Below are 26,710 nucleotides of genomic sequence, written 5' to 3'. Positions count from 1 at the left end.
TATAAAGTGAGCTGTTCCACTCATACCACGTGTTGATATGGGGAATAAAAAAGTGCCAACAGAGCAAAAATAGAAAAAAGTTATTATTTTAAAAAATACAGCTTGCAATGTCCAATAAGGAAAGATCCAGTAGAAAAGTCTATATCATGTGCGGTGACTTCAAAGGCAATAAAGGTGACAGCACTCGGAACAACCCGACACTCAGGTGAAAAGGTGACCCCGTGGTGGGTGGTAAGGTGCTGGGATTCCTTTGATAAAATTGCACACTTACCAGAGACACCCACCCCACACAGGGGTATAGAGCGGGTGTATTTATGGGTCTGGCAACCTAGCGGTATCCTCCTATCCCTGGGTGGAGGGCGTGTGCCGAGGATCAGGCTGGTCCTGATGTGGATGTACCCTAGGATGGTCCCCTGTGTGCCTTCCTGCCTAGGTATGTTCCGAGGGATCCACTCAGCTCCACTCCCGATATTTAAACCAGAAAATAAATGGTGGACATAGTGTAATTCCGCAATATGCTTTATTGAGCAAAAAAATGAAAAGGTACTCACATTGAACAGGAAAAAAACGAGCGTGACTGTATTGTCCGAGCGCTTGCGATCCAAGCCTCGTTCCCATATAGGTTTACCGGAAATGACTTGACACGCTGTACGCGTTTCGTAGCTTGTACGTCATCAGCAGCGTCAAGTCACGTCCGGCAAGCTTCCCTTAAATATGTATGCGGTAACCAGGCAACCCTGATAGAGCTTCCTGATTTGTTGTGCGGTCCGAGCGGACTACGGAAACATGGCGCCTGCTAGAATGAAAAAAGCTATATATAAAGCAGAGATGACTCCGTCCGAATATATTAAAAAACTCTTAGCGAGGCGGTATATATAAATATCAGTGTAAAATGGTTCCTGGTCATGCGCATACATATTTCCGGAAGAATAATATACATTCGGTATTCGAATACATAAAAAAGTTTATATATAAACATCAATACATGTCGATAAAAGTAACTGTCAGTAAAACATAAAAAATAAAGAAATATGAAATAAAAAATATAAAAATATATACATAGGAAGAAGATAAATGTAAAGAATATAAAAAATATGAAAATATAAAAAATATGAAAATATAAAAATGGGGGGGGGGGGGGGGGGAAGTATAGAAGACGGGTATATGTAATTTTAAACTGTGTTTACGATGGGGGAATTTTCCGGGAGACATCTAGTGGACATGGGCAGAACTACACGAAATAATGTCAATAAATACATATATTGAATTCACATGAATTTAAAAATATATTTTGAATATTTTAAAAAGGATATTAAAATATATTAAAATGTTTAACTAAGAGGCGGATAGGAACGGCGTGAGGGTAAAAGTGTTGCAAATATCTAGTGTTAAATCTAATAAATGTAATAATCATATATGGGATTTATTTCCGTATGGCACACATAATTTAAATGAAGTTACACTAGGACATCTCACATGTATGTGTCATGTCCCAATATGTCACAGATGTTAACTAGATCTAAAAACAAGAGTGTTGAATAATCCTAAGTTGCACAGATAAAAATGAATACTAAAAATTAGAAATAAAACAATTTAAATCGATATCTAAATTTAGGCCTTTGGGCTGTAGTGTATGTAATCTATAGATCCATAAAGTTTCATTTTTGGAGATCTTTCTTGTTTTGTTGTCTCCTCGCCAATGTGCGGATATACAATCGATGCCACAGAAAGTGAGGCCTCTAGGGTCCTTATTATGCTTCTCCGCAAAATGCCTAGACAGGCTGTGCTTAGGAAAACCTAAACGGATATTTTTAATATGCTCTCTAATTCTGATATATAACGGTCTGGTGGTCCTACCCACATATTGTAAACGGCAGGGACATTCCACCAAATATGTAACATGATCTGTCTGGCAAGTAATAAGTTTATTAATATTGAAATTTTCCCCTGTTGTTCTCGATTTAAATTGTAATGTTTTCCTCGGTTGTTTTGGGTTAGTCTTACAGGCCAAGCATCTTTTGCACCTAATGAACCCCTTAAGGTCTTTGAACATTTTCACTGGTTTAGGTGGATCCACCACGTTGTGCACCAATTGATTTCGAAGTGAAGGTGCCTTTCTGTATATAAACGCAGGTTTATTGGGTAGCAATTTGGAAAGGGTCCTGTCGGATTTAAGTATAGGCCAGTATCTCTTGATGATGCGTTCAGTCTCTCTGAAATTTTTATGAAATCCTGTAATGAAAGCCATTTCTCCTCTCTTGTTTGTACGATTCTTTTTGTTTAGCAAATCGTCCCTATTCATTTTGGATATTATTTCTCTAGTTTTGTATAATTTCTCTTTGTCGTATCCTTTTTCTACAAATCTATCCAATAGGATTTCTGATTGTGTTAGAAAATCTTCGTGTTTATCACAATTCCGTCTCATTCTTATGAACTGGCCTTTAGGTATATTCCCTTTCCAATTGGGATGGTGGCAACTATTAATAGGTATATATCCGTTTCTGTCTGTGCTCTTAAAAAAAGTTCTACTTTTTAAAACATGTTCCTCCTTAAAAATTTGCAGATCTAAAAAATTGCTCGATTCTTGGTTCCAGTTGCCGGTGAACTTTATTCCAAAAGGATTATTATTAAGTATTGAAAAAAAACCGATATTGGTTGATTACTAATACGTATATTTGTATGCGTTGTCATGGGTCTGGGGGGGACTTCTGGGATCCACGGTTTCCATTGATCCCTTCTCTATATTTTTTTGAGGCTGCAATGTCTTCTCTTGAGATTTTGTCCTGGAACACCAGGGGGCTGAACTCCTCGGTTAAGAGATCACTGGTGTTCCAATTCCTGAGAACATACAATCCCCACATATGTATATTTCAGGGGACTCATCTGGTGGGGGATTACACCTTTAGTCTTAAAAAACCGTGGGTTGCACATCATTACCACTCCACTTGCTCCAACTTTGCGAGAAGAGTAAGTGTACTGGTGCACAAGACACTCCCATTTGTGCTCCTGGATCTGACCCTGGACCCAGATGGCCACTATGTTATAGTTCATGCTAAGATACAGAGTGTGATATGGCTTATTGTGGGTCTGTACCTCCACCCCCCCCCAGCTTCCTTGGTCCTGTTAAACAAAATAACGGCCAAGATAGAGTATGGGGCGGACAATGTGGTCCTTATGGTCCCTGACCCAGGTATGGACAGAATGTCAGTGGGAGGAGCCCAGGGCCTAGGTCTGGGCGGATACCTATGGCCTTACGGATTTGTGGAGGTGGAGACATTCTCAGTCCAGGGCTTACACCTGCCACTCCACAACGTACAAAACCTTTTCTCTGGCATACGTGGGTGGGTCTGTTTTTCCTAGGGTCAGGGACATTAAATTCCTGCCGAAGGGTATCTCGGATCATGCTCCGGTTCTTCTCGTTCGGATGGACCATCTATTACCTTATGGAGACTTTCTAGGTTTTGGGTGTCAGATACAGAGTTGATGGCGAGGTTTGGGGTGGCCATGCGGGATTACTGGGTTGGGAACCCCAGCACGGCGGGGGGGGGGGAAGAGTACTGTATGGGATGCTTTCAAGGCCTTTACTCGAGGTCAACACCAACTCATTATCACTAGGTTGCGTAGGGAGAGGAGGGCTGACCTTACTAGGGCGGAGGAGGCAGTGGGCATTCAGGAAGCCTTGTACATTAGAACCAGGGATCCCCATCACTATGCTCGGTTTAGAACCCTAACTGCGGAGGTAATTTGCATCTGTACATCTCTCATGCAGAAAAAAACTCTTGTACCCATCTCCACTTATTTTTGAGCAGGGCGAGAGGAACGGTAAATGACAGGCTTGGCTGTCCAGGGAGCAGATGGGGATAGTTGCAGTTCCTCATATACTTGACTCTGATGGTTCTCTAGTGTCCACTCCTGACGTAATAAATTCTTGTTTTGCTTCCTTCTACCAGACTCTCTACTAGAGATGTCCCGAACTATTCGCCAGCGAACAGTTCCTGGCGAACATCGCTTGTTCGCGTTCTCCTCGGCGGGCGAACATATGCGATGTTCGGTCCGCCCCCTATACATCATCATTGAGCAAACTTTGACCCTGTACCTCACAGTCAGCAGGCACATTCCAGCCAATCAGCATACCCTCCCTCCCAGACCCTCCCACCTCCTATAAAAAAGCAAGGGCAGCATCCATCTTAGATTCATTCTGAAGCTGCAGAGTTAGTTAGAGCAGGGAGAGTGCTGCTGCTGCTGAATTAATAGGGAAATCATTAGCTAGGCCAGGGTTCTGTGTACACTCCTGCTGTAAGGACAGCACCCCAAAAAGCCCTTTTTAGGGCTGGTATATCAGTCTGATTATATATTATATATATATACATACATATACAGACTGTACTGTGTGCACACCACTCATATCGGCTGGCACAGTACATTGCAGATAAAAAAGTCATTTCATTTTTACCCTTTAATATAATTGCAGTTGCCTGCCAGTGTGTGTCAGGCCCACTGACTGAACTGTGCCCACTTCCAGTGCCCACCACTCATATAGGGTGGCACAGCACCTTGCAGATAAAAAATTCATTACATTTTTCCTCTGTAATATAATTTCAGTTGCCTGCCAGTGAGCGTCAGGTCCACAGACTGTACTGTGCCCACTGCCCACCACTCATATAGGGTGGCACAGCACCTTGCAGATAAACTCATTTAATTTTTCCTATAATAAAAAATAAAATTCATCCAGAAAAAACAGGAAATGGCTTTTTCATTCGAATTTCAGTAGCGCAGGGATGGTGATAACCTCCAAATAAATAGGATGACAACATATACCAAAATATATGAATCAGATGTGATAAGTATAATCATAAAATCATAAATACATAAAAGAATGAAATCACATCAATAGGAGGCCATAAAGTCCATAGGTATAAAGTGCATAGAGCAATGAAAGTGCAAACATGAAGGATCACAGGTGCGACTTATGGGGACCACCCTTGCTTGCCACCACCACACAGTGCTGGGAGAAGTATCTGAAATTCAGACTCGCCAGACTCCTATGCCTAACCACTCTCATGGACTGGGCAACAACAACATATAGTAAAATCAGGTTTCCTCCAGATCTCTGATTTGTGCTGCAAAGACTCCTCTGGAAGATTTCCTGGTAAATTTATAGTGCACTATTTATGATTTTATGCTTATATTTATCACATCTGATTCATATATTTTGGCATATGTTATCATCCTATTTATTTGGTAAGAGGTTATCACCATCCCTGCGCTACTGAAATTCGAAAAAAGCCAGTTCCTGTTTTTTTCTGGATGAATTTTATTTTTTATTATATTTACTCATTTAAGTAGCAGCAATTTGTGTTATTTGTGTTATTCTGTCAGGTTTGTGTTACCTGTATTTCCTAAAGCGCAGTGGATTACAACATTGTCTATTAATTTAGTACAAGTAGTAAAATTTATATATTTAATTTTTCCTCTGTAATATAATTGCAGTTGCCTGCCAGTGAGTGTCAGGCCCACAGACTGTACTGTGCCCACTGCAAATGGACTGTTTGCAGTTGTTTGCGGTGCGTTAAACTGGGAGTTTGGTCTGTCAGAGTTTGTCTGTCACTGTGAAGCGGGCGTAACCCTTACACTACCTGATCGATACAACATCATACCTGATCGTATACACACACTGGATGTTTTAAAGCATGTTATTCCAAACAATTTAGGAATGTTAGGTGATTTATGCCCTTTATGGATTAAAACCCGACTCTGCGTCAACTACGTAATTTTCCATGGGAGTTTTGCCATGGATCCCCCTCCGGCATGCCACAGTCCAGGTGTTAGTCCCCTTGAAACAACTTTTCCATCACTATTGTGGCCAGAAAGAGTCCCTGTGGGTTTTAAAATTCGCCTGCCTATTAAAGTCTATGGCGTTTCGCCCAGTTCGCCCATTCGCGAACATTTGCGGAAGTTCGCGTTCGCAAACATAAAATTTTATGTTCGCGACATCTCTACTCTCTACACCTCCCGGGTCTCTTATACTTCTACTGAGCTACTCTCCTACCTAGAGCAGATAGATATTCCGACCCTTATTCCCACTTACCGTAACAGATTAGATGCCCCAATTTCATTCGAGGAGATACGAATGGCTTTGAAGTTGCTCCAGCTGGGGAAGACTCCTGGTTTGAGGTTGAATAAAGACAATAGTCCATCCAGTTCAACCTGTGTAGGTGTATGTGGCCGTAATCATCTCTCATACCCCTTAATGTTCTGATCCTTGAGATGTATGTCCAAGAGTCTTTTGAAAGTAGCCATACTACCTGCAGAAACTACCTCTTGTGGTAGAGAATTCCACAATCTTGTAGCCCTAACAGTAAAGAACCCCCTGCATTGCCTGAGGTTAAAACGCTTCTCCTCTAATCGCTTTGTATGTCCTCGCGTCCTCATGCAATCCTTGCGACTGAATAGCTTTTTTTCTATGCTTAGATCCCCATTGAGGTATTTGTAAATTCTTATCATGTCCTCTCTCAGGCGTCTCTTCTCCAGGGAGAATAAATTAAGCGATTGTAGACGTTCTTCATAATTAAGGTCTTTCAAATCGCCAAATTAGTTTAGTTGCCCTTCTCTGGACTCTCTCCAGCTCCAACACATCCCTCCTGAGGACTGGCGACCAGAACTGGACAGAATACTCCAGATGCGGTCGGACCAGTTTTATAAAGTGGTAGGATCACAGCCCTATCTCTGGAATACATCCCCTTCTTTATGCACGCCAATATTCTGCCAGCTTTGGCAGCTGCCGCTTGATATTGCATGCTATTGCCTAGTCTATCCTCTACCAAGACTCCCAGATCTTTCTCCATTTTTGATTCCCCAAAGGTTCCCCCCCCCCCCCTCTAAAGTGTATTGTGCTTTTATGTTTTTAGTTCCCAAGTGCAAAACCTTACACTTCTCCACATCAAACCTCATTTGCCATGTCATTGCCCACTCTGTTATTTTGTTCAGGTCATTCTGTAAGATATCTGCCTCATGTTGTGAAGTTATTGCCCTGCCCAATTTTGTGTCATCTGCAAAAACTGATATAGAACTAATGATCCCGTCCTCAATGCTGTTTATGAATAAATTGAACAAGGTTGGTCCCAGGACTGAGCCTTGGGGGACCCCACTTACCACCCCAGACCAGTCTGGGTATGCGCTATTTATTACCACCCTTTGGACACTCCCTTTTAGCCAGTTCCGTATCCAAGAGCGAACCTTGTGGTCGATGCCTGCAGACCTTATGTTATAAATTAAGTGTTTGTGGGGAACTGTATCAAACGCCTTAGCGAAATCCAGGTACACCACATCCACTGGTCTCCCCCTATCTAGCTCACCTCCTCATAGAATGTTAACAGATTGGTTTGACAAAAACGCCCATTTGTAAACCTGTGCTGATTACTGCTGGTGATGTTGTTGTCTTTAGCAAACTCTACGATATAGTCCCTTATAATCCCCTCCAGAAGTTTACATACTATCGATGTCAGGCTGACCAGCCTATAATTTCCCTGGACATGCCTCTGTCCTTTTTTGAATATCGGTATTACGTTAGCTTTGGCCTGATGGTATCCTGGTCGAGTTCTACAGGGCCTATGCTGAGGTTCTGGTTCCGAGATTGCATCACATCCTAAAGGGGTCGATTGAGGGGGGGTTCACTTTCGGACTCTATGGGGGAGACGGTCATTGTTGTGATCCCTAAGTCGGGGAAAAACCCGTCTTTATTCTCCTCATATCATCCTATTTCTCTCCTAAATGTCGACGCAAAGCTACTCACCAAAATCCTTGCTATTCGGCTGAATGGGTTAATTACGGCTTTGATTCACCCTGATCAGGCAGGGTTACTGCCGGGCGGGGAACGGACATTAGGCGCTTGCACTCTCACATTGCCCCATTGGTGTTTCGGGGGCATAAAGCGCATCCCAGGGTGACTACCCCTATGAGAACTACTATACGGGTCTGGCAGTGTGCTAGAGCGATTTATAGGAGGCCTCTCCATGTCTCTACGCATACTCCCTTGTGGAATAACCCTATGCTCCCCCATTTGAACTCGGTCCCGGATCCCTCGGTTTGGGCCAGAAGGGGGATCACTACCCTGAGGCATGTGATCAAAGATGGGAGACTTATGCCCTTTCGGGACCTCAAGGTGATTATATCAGCTTCTGGGATCTCTTGAATTCAGATTATGGCAGCTAAAGCATTCCATCGGGGACCAGTTCCCGGGGTCTGTGATCCTGAAGTCAGACTCGGTGGAGCGGCGTCTTATCTCCGGGGTGTTAAATAAACCACTGTCTACCATTTATTTGTAACTGACTATAGCTTATGACACTAAACTAACTAGATCCTTTGACAAATGGAGGGAAGACATTCCTGAGCTCACTGAGGAGAGGTGGGAGGATTGTGTTACTGCCTTTATCCCTTCTTTGATAGCCGCTAAGGATAGATTTATACAACTTAAGTTTCTCCACAGGGTTTACTACACCCCGCACAGGCTGTCCCGTATATATCCCCAGCTGAATCCTAGCTGCAAAAGATGGGGTTTAGAGGAGGAGCCTTTTTGGCACATGGTCTGGTCCTGAACAAGGCTGCGTTCCTTTTGGGAGGCGGTTGCGTCCACCCTTGGCTGTGGGATTTGGTGATCCCCCTGAACCCTCTGATTCTTTTACTGAGTCATTTTGAAGATATAGAGGGGGGTAGATATCTCAAACTCTTCCTGACCTTCACCCTGTTCTATGCTAGATGAGATATCCTACTGAAATGGAAGTCTGGGGATCCTCCAACCCATGGCTCCTGGCGGAGTGCAGTCAACTCGGCTTTGCCTCGGTACAGAATTACATACGAGAGCCGACAATGTCCGAGGAAATTTAACAAAATCTGGTCCCGGTGGATTGACGTGGAGAGTTAGATGTGGCCTCTTCCTCTCCCTACTGTTTGGTTGGGTCTCTGGAACATTTATCCTCCTTACTTGGTGAGGGGGAGGGTGGGTGGTAGGGTTAAGCGATGCTACTTGTGGCACTGCTAGCAATATACTGAGTGTTAGGGGACTGTGCTTCTCTGGGGTATGAGATGGATAGGGGGGGGGGGGGTACCCCTATTTTTTTTTGAGATTCTTTTAACCATTACTGTTGTCAGATTGTATATGTGACATCTGAACGCTGTCGTGCATTTCCTTTATGTCTGTATATGATACTTTTGTTATGCTGATTTGTTCAATAGAACTTTTTCTGTTAAAAATAACCCCATATCATAAAAAACTATCAATAAATGCTGTATTACATGCTGTTAATACTCACTCAGTCACTATGAGAATTATTTTCTGTATTCTGCAAAAAAAACCTGGTTGATCCTGCTGTTCTCTATCTCCCCATTCTGTCCAAATCCCCAATGCAGCTAGGGATTTTGCAGAGCAATCAGTTTTCAGTGGGTTTCTATGCTAAGCATTTCCTCCCTATCACATCTGAGCAGCCCATATGACTATAGAGTCACACATGTGGGTGTATACAGTGGTAAAGGGCAGCCCATTCCCTCCCTCCTCTTCCATGCCCACTAACCAGCTAAACACAATGGGGGCAGAATATTACATGTAGTTTGATGGAGGATTCCCCTCCCTCTTATTCTAAGACACAGGCTAGAGCTTGGGACTGGCAGAAATCCACCCACACCATGTTATTGCCAAAAAATATTAATAAAGATTTGATTTTAAATATGTAATTGTATGACAATTTAAAACATTTTATTGATCTAAATTATTTTTAGTCTGTATTCCAAAGACTGTTATTTTTTGTTTGACCAGCAGCAGAGGACTAGAAGCCCCTCTTGCTTATGTTTCCCAGCAGACAGTCTGGGCAAGATCTGGGTCATGTGACAGCTGTATATCGATTAGGAAAAAGGTACTTCAATTTTTTTTTATTGTGTGTTTAGTATCCCTTTAATTAATGCCTTTGCCGCTGGTTTGGCCACCTAAATGGTAAAACGTCTCTTTTATGTGGTTTCTTTCCTATGGTAATATTCAAATAAAGTGTTATTACCTGTTTGCGGAAAAGAATCATTGTACATAGAGATGCAACCACACACTGCAATTCTTCCAAAAGTCTTCATTTGTTGAAGAGTTACATCAGCAAACTTTCCTCCAACCTATATATGCAAAACAAAGAAAGAAAACACATTCACTTTTGACAATTGGTATATTGTCAGCTCTGCAGAATTGTGTGCATAAGTGCTCATTTTTAACTACTTTTAGACCGGAAGGATTTGCCCCCTTAATGACCAGGCCCTATTTTACTATTCGGCACTGCGTTAATTTAACGGACAATTGCACGGTCGTGCGATACTGTATCCAAATAAAATTGATGTCCTTTTTTCCCCTCAAATAGAGCTTTCTTTTGGTGGTACTTGATCACATGTGCTATTTTTATTTTTTGCACTATAAACAGAAAAAGAGCGACAATTTTGAAAAAAAAAACAAAAACAATATTTTTCACATTCTGCTATAGGACATTCTCAAAAAAAAAATAAAAAAAAATGTAAAAATCAAAATTTCCTGACAGATTCCATGGCAGCACACTTATGGGTAGGCTCCGCCTCCTCTCCTACCCTATAGGACCCCACTCCCATAAATTTTTGCTCCAAGCCAGGAGCCGTGTTCCTTTTTTGTCCTCCTCCTGCAAGAGAAGTCTTACCTTGTAGGATGCGTTTTCTTACATACCTGGTGGCGTGTGGCTTTCCTGGATGATGCCTTTTCTACCTTAGTCCAGCAATCTCAGTATTATCTGGGTGGACCCAGGCAATTTAAAATGATGCCGGAAGATGCCGTAAATCCTGAATGAGAGGTGGGCTGCATCGCTTGGCCAAACGTCCTTGCTACTAGCAGGAGGCCCTTATGCCCGATGCACACGCCAGTCTCCGGTTGAGGAGCGTTCCAGGTCCTTCTGACGGTATCGGTGGTAATGTATTGCTTACTTTCTATATATCTTGTGTTTTTTGCTTCCTGGTTAGTATGGCGGCTGGAGCGCTTCTGCGTTCCAGACCGTCGCTCTCGGCTTCTCCCCCTGCTTCCCTGATTCCCGATTGGGTGTTCAGTGTGAGGCTTGGTTTCCAAGTGGTCTGCGCATGAGCACACGCTACTTCCGGTCCTCGATGACGCGGCGGCGTCAGGGGGGTGTGGCTTTACGGCTCCCGGGAAATTTAAACAGCTGATGGAGCTGTCATTCTTGGGATGTCTGTGGGCTTTTGCGGCGGCCTCCCAACGCTGTGTCTCTGCCTGTGTTGGGTAAGTCCTGTGCTAGGTTAGTCCTGCACGAATGGGGAAGGGGGAAGGGCGGCTATGGGGAGGTAAGATTGAGTTCTTACACTCTTCCTATTGCAGGTTATTTCGCTGTGATCTGCAATAGATGCCTCACCGCCCCCCGGGGGCCAGTCCCTGCGCAACAGGTGAGTTTTGGTTTTAAATTCTCGCTTGTCTGCCAGCTGGCTTACTGTAGCCTGAGCTTTCTTTTGTTTTTCAGCCCATTTAGGTCTGACCAACGTCCTGCATCAGGATCAAAAGGATAGATCACCTTCAGGCCATCATCATGCATCATCCAAATCCAGGCACCGTAGATCCAGGTCTAGATCTAGGCGCCATGAAGATTATCCAAGCCTGTCTTCCCGCCATGCTGACCGCCCCACACGCAAATCCTGCTGGGGCTGTAGGGCTGTAGTCCCTGAAGATAGATCCTTGTGTGATGCCTGCTATTCTCGGGCGATCAAGGAAAAACAGGTCCCAGATCAACCAGTGGAAGCTCTGGTCAGGCGGATCGTTCAAGAATCCCTAAGGGATTGGGATCCTAGCCGGCTGTCTGGTCATGCATCTGACACACCAGTTCCCCCTCAGAGGGAAGACTTAGAGCCAGGCACTTCCCAGCCGAGTCGCTTCTCGGAGGATTCCTCTGGAAGTGAGGATGACCTAGAGGACCAAAATACAGGTTTTGATTTGGTCATGGTCCCACCGCTAGTGAGAGCGGTAAAAGAGGCGTTAAAATGGGAAGAGCCAGCAGATTCCCCAGCAAAACAGAGGAAATATTTTAACACCTCAAAAAAGAACGGGATCATTTCCCTTTTCTGAGTGAACTGGGAGAAATCATCACAGACGAATGGCAAGGAGTTGAAAGAAAGAATTCCTTATCGTCCAAGTTCTCCAGGTTGTATCTTTTTAAGACCGAAAAGGTGAAGCATCTTGATTCTGCACCTACAATAGACGCAGCCTTAATGAGGCTGGTTAAACACATTACCCTGCCTTTGGAAGATTCCGTCTCATTTAAAGATGGTCTGGATAGACGAATGGATACAGATCTTAAAAAGATCTACCTGTCAGCTGGTATGACCTGCAAGCCAGCCCTGGCTCTAGCAGCCACATCTAAAGCTATGGAGGCTTGGGTAGATAATGTGGAGGCCACACTGCAAAGTGTCTCAGAGGAAGTAGCCAGAAACTCGGCTGTTCAAGAGTTAAGGTTAGCAACGGCCTTTTCGGGAGAGGCTTCCATTGATATCATTCACCTGGTGGCACGGGTCATGCTCTCCTCTGTCACGGCCAAACGTGCTTTGTGGTTACGTCCCTAGCTGGCCGACCCTGCTTCCAAGCAAGCTTGGTGCAGGATTCCGTTCGAGGGTACGTCCCTTTTTGGCAATTAGCTGGACAGTGCCATTACCCGTGCCACTGGTGGTAAATCGGGTTTCCTCCCTCAGGATCGCCGTTTGCTAGACTGCAGAAGATTTCAGCACAAACAGAGCTCGGATCGATCCAGAGAAGCCCGCTCTTACAGGCCTGGGCGTGAGTTCAGGAAGAATTGGAAAAGATCTCAACCTACAGGTCAGAAGTTCAACAAAGGGACACCTTCAGGTGGTCGGGAGGCCACAAAGTCCTTTTGATATCAGGCCTGCCCAGGCGTTGCGAGTGGGCGCTCGCCTACGTCAGTTTGCGCACGTTTGGGCAGCCTCGATTACAGACCAGTGGACCGTCAAGACCGTGTCTCATGGTCACGTTTGGTTTTTCGAAGAAACTCCAATTCTGCAGTTTATTCCTACGGCTCTACCTCGTGTGGAAGAAAAAGTCAATTCTTCTGTCATACGTAGATTCCCTGATCTCTCAAGGTGCTGTCATTCCAGTCCCGGCCGAAGAAAGGTTTCAAGGCCTTTATTCACCCCTGTTCATGGTACTAAAGAAAAGCGGCACCTGGAGGCCGGTCATAGATCTGACTCATCTAAACTCCTTCATAAGGAAAGAGAGGTTCAGGATGGAAACGCTCTTCACTATCCGTCAAGTGGTGCAACCAGAGGATTGGATGATCTCCATAGATCTAAAAGATGCCTACTTCCATGTCCCAGTGGCAGCAGAGCTACAAAAATTTCTTCGCTTTGCCGTGGGTCAAGTGCATCTCTAGTTTACCTGTCTTTCGGGCTTACCACCTCACCTCGGGTCTTTTCAAAGATCTTACTGACTATTGTAGCCCTGATCAGATCGAAAGGGATCCGACTGTTTCATTACTTAGACGATCTACTTCTTCTTTCTCAAGACCAAGCTCAAATTCTACAACACAGGTCTCAGGTAATCTCCACCCTTCAGGAATTCGGGTGGCTCTTGAACCTGGAGAAAAGCCATCTGGATTCTACAAAATCCTTGATTTTCCTAGGGGCACTCTTCAACACCTCCAGAGGCACCATCTCTCTTCCAGTGGAGAAGATTCCAGTGATCCGCAGCAGAATACAACCGGCAATGTCAACCTCTTATCTTTGGGCCTCCCAGTGTCTAAGAATAATAGGGACTATGGTCTCCACGGCCCCCATGGTCAAATGGGCGCAGTGGAGGATGAGGCCCTTTCAAATCGGATTCCTCCGTCAATGGAGTTCCGGGAACCCAGACACTCCTGTTCGGATAACATCCTCCATGAGGGCGAGTCTGTCTTGGTGGCTGCAACGGGAAAATCTCCTGAATTGTCATTCGATCGTTCCCGTTCCTTGGATCGTTGTAACATCGGATGCCAGCCGGACGGGCTGGGGCGCGCACTGCCTGTCAGAGGTGGCCCAGGGCAGGTGGGACTTTCCCACTCTCGGTTGGTCTCAAATGTCCTGGAGCTTCGGGCGGCTTTTCGTGCCATCCAGGCTTTCCGTCACTTGGTGACAGGGTCCTCGGTTCTCCTGCGGCTAGACAATATGACGGCAGTCGCATATATCAAGAGACAAGGGGGCACCCGCAGTTCCTCCTTTCTGGAAGAAGTGAAACCAATCATGGCATGGGCCCAGCGGAATCTTTCCAACCTGTCAGCTGCCTATCTTCCAGGTGTCCAGAACATTCAGGCAGATTTTCTGTCAAGAACCGATCTAGACAACAACGAATGGTCCCTTCATCCAGAAACCTTCAAGTGGGTCACCTCTCTGGGGATTCTTCTGGAGGTAGACTTGTTTGCCATGGAGAGAGAGAGAGAGAGAAAAAAAAGAGAGAAAAAAAAAGAGAGAAAAAAAAGAGAAAGAGAGAAAAAAAAAGAGAAAGAGAGAAAAAAAAAGAGAAAGAGAAAAAAAAAGAGAAAGAGAGAAAAAAAAAGAGAAAGAGAGAAAAAAAAGAGAAAGAGAGAAAAAAAAGAGAAAGAGAGAAAAAAAAGAGAAAAAAAAAGAGAAAGAGAGAAAAAAAAGAGAAAGAGAAAAAAAAGAGAAAGAGAAAAAAAAGAGAAAGAGAAAAAAAAGAGAAAGAGAGAAAAAAAAGAGAAAGAGAGAAAAAAAAGAGAAAGAGAGAAAAAAAAGAGAAAGAGAGAAAAAAAAGAGAAAGAGAGAAAAAAAAAGAGAAAGAGAGAAAAAAAAGAGAAAGAGAGAAAGAGAGAAAAAAAAGAGAAAGAGAGAAAGAGAGAAAAAAAAGAGAAAGAGAGAAAGAGAGAAAGAGAGAAAGAGAGAAAGAGAGAAAGAGAGAGAGAGAGAAAGAGAGAGAGAGAGAGAAGGTCATAGCAATCCTTCCGTTTTGGCCAAGGAGGCCCTGGTTTCCCCTGTTTCAACTAAGCTTCCGGGATCCTGTTCCCCTGCCATTCAGGCCGGACCTTCTATCTCAGGGTCCAGTGCTGCATCCCTGCCCAGCGCAGTTACATCTCATGGCATGGTCCTTGAGAGGGAAAGACTAAAAGCTCTTGACTGTCCAAGTGCGGCAATGTCCACAATGATGAGTGCCAGGAGACCGGGCACCAATAAAGTCTACGAGAGGATCTGGTCTAAGTTTGAGGATTACATGACTAATTGTAACGCTGAGCGCTCCGGTCCCTGCTTCTGGACCGGAGCGCTCGCGGCGTTCGTTCCAGATCCACTCACCTGTGCCTGCTCCAGGTCCCTCCTCCGCTCCCCGCTCACATGGTTCCCAACGTGCGCGCCCCTGCACCATAGGGCGCACACGCACCGGTTGTTTGAAATTTAAGGGGCCTGTGCACCAGTAATTGGTGCCTGGTCCAAACCTCCCTTCCTGTTTCCTGTGACCTGTTTCCTGTTTCCTGTGACCGGTTTCCTGTGACCTGTTTCCTGTGACCTGTTTCCTGTGACCTGTTTCCTGTGACCTGTTTCCTGTTTCTTATACAAGTGATCTGCCCCTTCCAGCCCTTGCCGGATCTTTGTTGCCTTATTGCCTTAGTGAAAGCGTTATTTGTGTAATCCTTTGCCTGTTGCCGAACCCTTTGCTAACGACTATCGCCTCTGAACCTGTGCTGCCTGCCCTGACCTTTGCTACGTCTGACTACGCCTCTGCCTGTCCCTTTTGTACTACGCCTATATCAGCAGTCGGTGAGGTTGAGCCGCTACCAGAGGACACGACCTGGTAGTTACCGCCGCAGCAAGCCCATCCCGCCTTGCCGCGGGCTCTGGTGAAAACCAGTAACTACTTAGAACCGATCTTCCGGTACGGTCCACGCCAATCCCTCACTGACACAGCGGATCAACTCCCTGCACCGCTCCTGCTACCAGTCCGGACCCTGACACTAATGAGTCTGGTTCCATCTCTAATCCTAAAATTCATCATGTTCTGGGGTTCCTCCAGACAGGCTTAGACCTATCCCTAAAAATATGCACTGTTACTGTAATAATGACACTGGCAGGGAAGGGGTTAACCCAGTGGGTGATCAAGGGGTTAAATGTGAGCCTAGGGGAGTGATTCTAACTGTGGGGGGGCGTGGTTTCTGAAATGACCATAGAGACATGTGATCCTATATAGAAGGATCACATGGGCTCTATGACCATTCCAGGGAGAAGAACGGTGATCAAGGGATTAAATGTGAGCCTAGGGGAGTGATTCTAACTGTGGGGGTCGTGGCTTCTGAAATGACCATAGAGACATGTGATCCTATATAGAAGGATCACATGGGCTCTATGACCATTCCAGGGAGAAGAACGGTCAGCTGTGTTTACAACAGCCGACCATCCTTCTCTCTCAGCGGTGAGCGATCGCGGGTGTCAGGCGGCAATCGGAGCCACCTGACACATGCATCGGCTTCCCCGCTGACTATTGGGGGCGGGAGCGCACTGACGGCAGCGCGCGCTCACCCTCTAGCTGCCACCAGGCGAGCGACATACCGATACGTTTTTTGCCTGTAGGAGCCACTCTGCCGCCGTATATATATAGTAAGCGGTCGGCAAGTGGTTAAACAAATATACCTTTTACTGATGGGTATGTCAGTTCTGTCCCTGACATCTAACCCCCCAAATATTGACACCGACGTGGGTTTTAAATTGGCCTCAACAGCCTTTTATTTAACACCCATTAACAATTAAAAAAAACAGTAAAATGTACCAAAATAAATAGTCAAGTATTGCCAGGAGGAGGCCCTTTGGGAGTCCATTAACCAAAGTCTTAACTAAGTTCTACCCCTGACCTCAGCTGCACACTGCTGGCTTGAGGACAATTCCAAATTGAGCCTATATACTGCCTTCCACAAAGAAACCAAGCTCCTGGTAGAACACCTAGCCAACAGAGAAGCACCATACCACCATATCGGCCCCTAGTGTAACTGTTTCAAGTCTTTCACAGACCCCAAAGATTACACCTAACCCCCAAGCTACCATGACAAGAAAAACAACCACCCAAGCACAGTTTGCTGATCAGCCACAGCCAATGAGGGTTCTTTTTGCGACTTCCCAGCAGCAACTTCCTGTTCATATACTACCACTCAGCCTATTAACCCTTAGCCAGAATTGTTACTCTCTTTAGTCAAAAATCCCTCCACCCATTTATTTCCTCAAGGGCTGGATGTAAAAAAAAATGCCTGACTGATCCAAAATATTGTTTGTTCATTGCATTTTAACCACTTGCCGACTGCCTAACGCCGATCTACGTCGGCAGTCAGCCCCTCACAGGCAAAGTGACGTAGGGCTATGTCACTAGCTTGTGAGGGTCTAGGGAGCGAGCGCGCGCTCCCGCGTGGTCACGGACCCCCCCGCGCGTGTGACCAGCGGACCCGATGTCCGCCGGTCACTCGGCGATCGGCGGGGGAGAGGGAGAAAGTCAGGCGGCTTGTGTAAACAAGCCACCTGTCATTCTCCTTGGTGTAAAAACACTGATCACACGGATCTACTATGTAGATCCGTTGATCAGTGTCCTTACAGCTCAAGCCACAGCCAATCACAGTAGAAAGCACACCCCTAGGGACACACACAGCCCCTCCCTCCCAAATAAAGTTAACCCCTTCACTACCAGTGTATTTTTACAGTAACAGTGCATATGCATAGCACTGATTACTGTAGAAATGTCACTGGTAACCCCAAAAGTGTCAAAAATGTCAGTCAAGGGTCCGATCTGTCCGGCCCAATGCCGCAGTACCGGAAAAAAAAAAAAAAAAAAATCGCAGATCGCCGCCATTACGCGTAAAAAAAACAAAACAACAAAAATGACAAAAATCTTTCCCTTTGTTAGTAAACGCGATAACTTTTGCGCAAACCAATCAAAATACGCTTTTTGCGATTTTTTTTACCAAACATAGGTAGCATAAAACAAATTGGCCGAAAATGTTAAAAAATTTTGATTTTTACATTTTTTTTGGGGGAAATTTATATAAAAAAAAAATGTGAAAAATATTGCTATTTTTGAAAAATCAACGCTCTTTTTTTGTTTATAGCGCGTGATCAAAAAATCGCACAGGTGATCAAATACCACCAAAAGAAAGCTGTTTGTGGGAAAAAAAGGACGCCAAATTTGTTTAGGTACATCGTCGCACGACCGCGCAATTGTCCGTTAAAGTCACGCAGTGCCGAATCGCAAAATACCCCCTGGTCGGAATGGGGGTAAAATCTTCCGGGGCTTAAGTGGTTAAGCACATTGTACATAGGCTTTTAGGAGGAGCTCCGTCTTATAACTGGTCTGTAATTAATTATTATTATTACTACAGGTACTTTTATAGAGCTGTTAATTTACGCAGTGCTTTACATATATATTGGTACATTCACTATTGGCCGAATTCCTCCAGTCAAGGTTCTAGTATTCACAAATTTTTGCTTTCTGACAATTTGACTATTTGTACTTGCGCATAAGCTACTTCAGTTTTCCCAGAAGTCAAATATTTATCCATGTGCAAATAAACTTCACACTGATAACTAAAGCCCCGTACACACGCATCGAAAATTGGCAGGGAATTTTCGGCCAACGTCCGATCTGCCGTTTTTCGGCTTGTTAGTATGATGCTTCCGACAACCAACTCCGACTTTTCGGCCGAAAAATATCTGGTGTGCAGACTATAAAATTTTTGTTGGCCGTCAACACAACGGCCGATTTTCGTGCAGTCAGTAAAGATTTCGACAGGGAAAAATCTGATGAGCAAGTCTGGGCATGCTCAGTGAAGAACAGACACAAAGGAAACAAACCAACACATGACATCACTTCTGAAGTAGAATTTTGTTGGCTGAGAAAATTTGTGTGCAGTCTAGGCACATTCCAACCAACAAAACAACTTGGACAAAAGTCGGACGATCGGTCGGCCGATAATCGTTGCGCGTGTACGAGGCTTAAAACTCCTTGTTGAAATTAGCCACAAACTCACAGTTACTTACATTCTCAAAGTAACAGTCGTAGCCCTCTGGAGATGCTGCCTTCAGTGCTTCCTCCAAAGAGCTTACAGTCTTATAGTTGAAAGCTGCATCAAAACCGATTTCTTTTAAATACGCAACTTTTTCATCTGAGCCAGCAGATCCGACCACTTTACAGCCCTGTTCAATATAAGGAAAAACAAAATAATGTTAGTACAAAAAATTCTGTGAAAATCTAGTTTGCAATCCGGATAATTTTTTCTATAGAAAGCCAAAAAACTTCCTTAAATGCTCACTGTGGATATTATATACAGGTCCCTCTCAAAAAATTAGCATATTGTGATAAAGTTCATTATTTTCTGTAATGTACTGATAAACATTAGACTTTCATATATTTTAGATTCATTACACACAACTGAAGTAGTGCAAGCCTTTTATTGTTTTAATATTGATGATTTTGGCATACAGCTCATGAAAAACCAAAATTCCTATCTCAAAAAATTAGCATATCATGAAAAGGTTCTCTAAACGAGCTATTAACCTAATCATCTGAATCAACTAATTAACTCTAAACACCTGCAAAAGATTCCTGAGGCTTTTAAAAACTCCCAGCCTGGTTCATTACTCAAAACGCCCAATATTACCTTCCCCACCGTGCCTTCCCTTTGAAGCTCTACCCATAGGGATTCTGCCTCGTCCATAGCTCCATTATTAATATCATCCCTCATATTTACCTGTATACTGTTCTTAATATACAGACATACCCCTCCCCCTTTTTTACCCTCTCTATCCCTGCGATAAAGGGAATACCCCTGAATGGTCGCCATCCAATCATGAGAGCTGTCGAACCAAGTCTCAGTTATCCCCACAAAATCTAAGTCCTCCTCAAACATCAGCAGCTCCAGCTCTCCCATCTTGTTGGCCAGGCTTCTGGCATTGGTATAAAAGCCTCGTAATTTAGATCGGTTACATTTATCCTCATTTGATGTTTTTAGGCTGCTCTCTTGATTTTTCCCCGTACCCACCCTGGGTTTAGGAGCTCCGAACACCCTACCGCTAATGCCCCCATTTCTACATCTGTACCCTCCCCCCCATTCCCTAGTTTAAAAAAGTGTCTATGGGAATGTTTGACCATTCTTCCAGAAGCGCATTTGTGAGGTCAGGCACTGATGTGGATGAGAAGACTTGGCTCACAGTCTCTGCTCTAAATTAATCCCAAAGTTTATGCTGACACATTAAGAGTTCCCTTTACTAGAACTAAGGGGTCAAGCCCAACCCATGAAAAACAACCCCACACCATAATTCCCCCTCCACCAAATGATTTGGACCAGTGCACAAAGCAAGGTCCATAAAGACATGGATGAGTGGGATGGAAGAGTTAAAGCTGCTATAGCTGCAAACGGTGGGCCAACTTAATTATGAACCCTACAGGCCAAGACTAGGATGCCATTAAAGTTCATGTGCATGTAAAGGCAGGCATCCCAATACTTTTGGTAAAAAATGGTATATACACTCATTATCTGCAGAGTCAGTTAAATAAAGTAGCATTATTCAATGCTAAACATTAGGACTGATGTACTGTATTCCTGTTAGAAATTCTGTATATAGCCCTACATAACAGGCAGTCCACATGGGCTTTGCTGCCTAACTGCAGACAGGAAACTTTTATTATACAGAGAAAAGACATAGGGTTTACCATAGAGCGGCTACAAACTTATAAATACGGCCATCTACTGGCTAGAGAATATATCTGTAGTTGTTGTACAAATATACGTGAACAATGTATTCTAACAATTCTCATACTGCAATCAGGGCCGGCGCTACCACTGGGCGAACTAGGCAGCCTCCTAGGGTGCACTGCAGCCTAGGGTGCAGCCAGGACCACTAGTTTTCCTATTCTCCACCCGGAGTTAGTCAGTGCCTAATTCTCTGGGTTTAGAGGACGCGCACAGCACACTACCACCTCAGCTCCGCTCACACACACAAAGAGCGGTGTGTTGGTGGGCGCCCCATCCCGTCCCCAGTCTGCCTTCATTTCCCGGGCCGTTTGTCAGAGTTTTTTAAAGGGGAGGATCAAGGGAAGTGTGGGAATCCCTTCCTGATAACGGGTGGAGGCCGTCTCACTCACTCCCCAATCCCCATGGTGGGGAAAACTTGACAGGTGATCACACTCCTTATACATTTGTAAGCCGTCATCCTCCTGCCTCTAATCGGCACTCAATGAGCCCTGGGAGTCGGGAGAGCACAACACACAGGCAGCCATTCCCCCCCGCCTGTCACCACCCCTACTATTGATTGGCCACGGGACAACAAGCACATTGCTGCCTCAGCTCTCATTTTTTAAGGGCAGCCCTCAGAAGCTGGCATAAGCGGTCAACTTTGTGAGTGAAGTTCTGGCATCTGTCACACTGCCCCCCCACCACCACCTGTCACACTGCCCCCCACCACCACCTGTCACACTTCCCGCCCCACCACCTGTCAAACTGCGCTCCACCATTACCTGTCACACTGCCCCCCACCATCACCTGTCACACTGCGGTCAACTTTGTGAGTGAAGTTCTGGCATCTGTCACACTGCCCCCCCCACCACCTGTCACACTGCCCCCCCACCACCACCCATCACACTGCCCCCCACCACCACCTATCACACTGCCCCCCCCCCCACCTGTCACACTGCCCCCCACCACCTGTCACACTGCCCCCCACCACCTGTCACACTGCCCCCCCCATCACCTGTCACACTGCCCCCCACCACCACCTGTCACACTGCCCTCCCCACCACCACCTGTCACACTGCCCCCCACCACCACCCGTCACACTGCCCCCCCGACCACCTGTCAAACTGCCCCCCGCCATCACCTGTCACACTGCCCCCCACCACCACCTGTCACACTGCCCCCACACCACCACCTGTCCGCAGCCCATGACATTTCCTGTACCATGTCCGCAGCCTCTGACCATCGCCTGTACTATGTCCGCAGCCTATGACATTTCCTGTACAATGTCCACAGCCTCTGACTATCTCCTGTATCCTGTCTGTGGTCTCTGACATCTCCTGTACTGTGTCCGCAGCCTCTGACCAGCTCCTGTAACATGTCCGCAGCCTCTGACTAGCTCCTGTAACATGTCCGCAGCCTCTGACATCTCTTGTACCATGTTTGCAGCCTCGGACTCTCTCCTGTATTCTGTCCGCAGCCTCTGACCATCTCCTGTAACTTGTCCGCAGCCTCTGACTCTCTCCTGTATCCTGTCTGGAGCCTCTGACCATCTCCTGTAACTTGTCCGCAGCCTCTGACCATCTTGTGGAAAGGAGTTTGCTCTATTTATATTTTTATATATATATATATATAAAGCCATATTTGCTTTCATATATGTCTTATCTATATATTATAAACTCTTCAAAATGTGTTTTAAAATGCATAATTTTCCCTATTATGAACAAGAAAATAAAGACGTTATTCTGTTGGGCTGGTATAATAATGTTATTGGGCTGGTATGAAATTATTTCCAGGGATGAATTTTATTCCCAGTCCGGCCCTGCCAACTAATCACACTGCCCCCCCTCCACCACCTGTCACACTGCCCCCCCCCCCACCACCACCTGTCACACTGCTCCCCTACCACCAATCAATCACACTGCCCCCCTGCACTACCTGTCACAATGCCCCCCCACAACCTGTCACACCGCCCCCCTTCACCACCTGCAACACCGCCCCCCTCTACCACCTGTCACACCGCCCCCCTCTACCACCTGTCACACCACCCCCCTCCACCACCTGTCACACTGCCCCCCTCCACCACCTGTCACACTGCCCCCCCACCAACTAATCACACTGCACCCCTCCACCACCTGTCACAATGTCCCCCCACCACCTGTCTCACCGCCCCCCCACCACCTGTCACATCGCCCCCCCCCACCTGTCACACCGCTCCCTCAACCACCCGTCACACTGCCCCTCACCACCTGTCACATCGCTCCCTTCACCACCTGTCATACCGCCCCCCTCCACCACCTGTCACACCGCCCCCCTCCACCACCTGTCACACCGCCCCCCCACAGCACCTGTCACACTGGCCATCCACCAACTGTCACACTGCCCCCCCCCACCACCTGTCACACTGGCCCCTCACAGCACCTGTCACACTGGCCCCCCTCCTATCACACTGGCCCCCCACCACCTGTCACACTGGCCCCCACCGCCTGTTAAACTCTTCCCTTCCCCACCATCACACTCCTCCCCCCGTCACACTCTTCCCCCCCTCCCCCCTGTCACTCTCTTCCCCCATCACTCTCCCCCCCCCAATCACTCTCTCCCCCCCCCCCCCACACACTCTCCCCCCTCCACACTCTTCTGTGGATGTTTCTTTGTTTGATTTGGCTGGCTCTTTGCTATATTTCATGTTAGGAGGTTTTAATATTTGCTACTGTTTTTAAAATTATAGAAGTTTTAATTTTTTATTTTAATTTAATATTTTTTTTTGGGGGGCTGCCAAGTTGCTGGCCTTGCCTAGGGCACCAGAAAGTCTAGCACCGGCCCTGACTGCAATATGGTTTCGTGTACAAAATGAGTCACTGCTGATTATCAGTTACAGTCCAGCACTAGGCAGAGTGAGAGCAGTTTCATGTAATTTACCTTTATCTTGGCAATTTGTCCAACAATAGTACCCACAGCGCCAGCCGCTGAGTTTACAAGAAGCACTTCACCTGGCTTTGGATCACAGATTTGCTTAAGACCAATGTATGCTGTGACACTGTGCAAGAAAAATAGTAAATGCAGATATTAATAAACTATTATTTGTTTTCTTTTGGTCTGCTAAATATACAGTTGAAAGAGTTTTGATATATTTGTTTGATAACTGTAATAAAAACAACTTGTGGATCTAGCTGTCTGATAATTTTCTGTGTACCCCCTCCCCTTGCTGCACTGTTATCAGTTAGCATTGTTCTCAGTTCTCTCAGTGTACTACAGAACATCTGCCCCTATGCTATGGAGAAAGGAAGAAGTGTTCTGTTCCTTCCTGTTACAGTTCCTTGAAAAAGTATTCATACCCCTTGAAATGTTCCACATTTTGTCATGTTACTATCAAAAAGTAAATGTATTTTATTGGTATTTTATGTGATAGACCAACACAAAGTGGCACATAATTGTGAAGTAGAAGGAAAATGATAAATGGGTTTCAAATTTGTTTACAAATAAATACCTGAAAAGTGTGGCATGCATTTGTATTCAGCCCCCCTGAGTCAATACTTTGTAGAGCTACCTTTTGCTGCAATTACAGCTGCAAGTCTTTTTGGGTATGTCACTACCAGCTTTACACATCTAGAGAGGTGTGAGTCTTTTGCAGACTCTATTTGGCTCCATCCATCTTCCCATCAACTCTGACCAGCTTCCCTGTCCCTGCTGAAGCAAAGCATCCCCACAACATGATGCTGCCACCACCATGTTTCTCGGTGGGGGTGGTGTGTTCAGGTTTCCGCCACACATAGCGTTTTGCTTTTAGGCCAAAAAGTTCAATTTTGGTCTCATCTGACCAGAGCAACTTCTTCCACGTTTGCTGTGTCCTCCACATGGCTTCTCACAAACTTCAAATGGAAATTCTTATGGCTTTCTTTCAACAATGGCTTTCTTCTTGCCACGCTTCCACAAAGGCCAGATTTGTGGAGTGCACGACCAATCGTTGTCCTGTTGACAGATTCTCCCACCTGATTTGTGGATCTCTGCAGCTCCTCTAGAGTTACCATGGGCCTCATGGCGGCTTCTCTGATTAATTTCCTTGCCCGGCCTTGCAGGAAGTTTGTTACAGGCAAGGCAAGAAAACGAATGCAGCCACCACATCTAAGGACTACTAATCTATTACATTTTTCTTCTTGTTTTTACACTTTAAGGCTACGTTCACATCTTGGCGTTGCTATTTAGGCTACGTTCACATGTCAGCGTAGCGATCGCGGGCAGAATCACGGTGATTCTGACCGCGATCCGGAAATCATTGCAGATCGCGGGACACCTGTGCGTTGCCCGTGATTTGCAATAGCACCCTAAACGCTGTGCGATGTTGCCCCGATTTCCGCCTGCCGAATTGCGGTAACATCGCGCAAAAAAAAAAAATCGCGGGACGCATTATGCCCCAAAGAAGCTCTTGTACCTTTTTTGTGCGTCATACGCCCCGCAATTTTTTTTTTTCGCGATGTTACCGCGATTCGGCAGGCGGAAATCGCGGCAACATCGCACAGCGTTTGGGGTGCTATTGCAAATCACGGGCAATGCACAGGCGTCCCGCGATTTGCAATGATTTTTGGATCGCGGGCAGAATCGCGGTGATTCTGCCCGCGATCGATACGCTGACATGTGAATGTAGCCTTACAGGCGTTTTTTCAGGCGTTTTTATGGGCGTTTTTTCAGGCGTTTTTTTAGGTTGACTAGTGACCTATGGAAAAAAATAAAAACGCCTGTAATCTGCCCAAAAAGAAGCTCATATACTTTTTTGAGCGTTGGGCGTTTTGCTTAAAACATCAAAACGCTCAGATGTGAACAGGGGCCATTGAAATGAATAGGATTTGTCTTGTTGGGCATTTTTTGAGCTGATCCTAGTGCAGAAAAACTCCCCAAAAATGCCCCAAAGCGCCTACATGTGAACTTAGCCTTAAACACAGTATGTAGGAAACCTTAAGTAAAATAAATCACAAGTAAACATATCCACATATTTTTTGCAACTGCAGAAGCACTTTTATTATAGGTAAATATTCAAAGTAGATAACGTGTGCAGGTTTATAGTCATGAAATGCATTGTCAGCAATGCTAGCTAACTCTGAAACGCACAAAGGCACACTTGTCACCAATATGATTTTGGAGCTCCTAAACAGGCTTGCAAAGGTCTCTAACATTAAAAAATAACCAGTTGATTATATAGCATTCAAAATAGTGAATTGTCAGCATTTACTGAAGTTTTTCCTCCCTGTGAATGCAGCCCAATGGAGGGGATGAGGTATCAATAGTCTTATAAAATATACATATGTAAATATATCAAGGTGTAGAGGTTTTGGGATATAATAAAATATGTTTTTAGGCGTAAAAGGTAGTTTACCCAGGCATTCCAACAGCTCCAAGTGCCAATGACCGTGGCAGTGATTCGGGCCAGTTGGATGGTAAGGCACGCAATTCTTTACCGTCTGATATGAAGTGTGTTGTCCAGCCTGCACGTGCTACATAATAATCACCAACTGCAAACGCAGGATTCTTACTTTCCACAACCCTGAGTAAAGAACAAAAAAAAAAAAAAAAATGTTGAATTCATTTTTTTACTGTATCATCATAAGCAGTGATGGCTATTGTAGGCACTTGGACAAACTCATCCATACTCGTCAAAGTCATTAGAACCTGACTACATTTTTCCTTTCACCAATCTGGGATGAAAAAGACAGACATGTTGGCAAAGAACATACCTCCCCCACACCTGCAATTATGCAGACCACAAAAAATGAATATGCTATCAGAGGCCTCTTGTATTTTAACTGTACTGTCTCCTTCCATTTTGTAAAGCACTGGGAACTGTTGGAACCACATAAATCCTGTGTAATATTAATGTCACCACTTCATTTCCTTTATTCTGGATTTTTTAAATTAAAAACTCAATCAATTTAGAGGTTGAATGAAAGGTTTATTTTTATTTTTTTATCTTTGTG

The 26,710-nt window shown here is 45.2% G+C and overlaps 1 protein-coding gene across 1 annotated transcript in view; it reads right to left on the bottom strand.

Moving 5' to 3' along the window:
* LOC309545021 (prostaglandin reductase 1-like) overlaps nucleotides 1-26,710 on the bottom strand; it is a 44,127-nt gene that overhangs the window by 4,129 nt on the left and 13,288 nt on the right. Inside the window, exons 4-7 of the mRNA XM_082244124.1 lie at nucleotides 26,113-26,280; nucleotides 23,664-23,781; nucleotides 19,054-19,209; nucleotides 10,044-10,149 (exon numbers count right to left, since the gene is read on the bottom strand). Of these exons, the coding sequence (XP_082100250.1) occupies nucleotides 10,044-10,149; nucleotides 19,054-19,209; nucleotides 23,664-23,781; nucleotides 26,113-26,280 (548 nt within the window). The remainder of the gene's footprint in view (nucleotides 1-10,043; nucleotides 10,150-19,053; nucleotides 19,210-23,663; nucleotides 23,782-26,112; nucleotides 26,281-26,710) is intronic.

Source organism: Pelophylax lessonae, assembly GCF_965119305.1.
Source record: "Pelophylax lessonae genome assembly, chromosome: 1".
NCBI classification, from domain to species: domain Eukaryota; kingdom Metazoa; phylum Chordata; class Amphibia; order Anura; family Ranidae; genus Pelophylax; species Pelophylax lessonae.
Note: the sequence above shows the minus strand (reverse complement) of the source record. Positions and strands in the feature narration are given on the sequence as shown.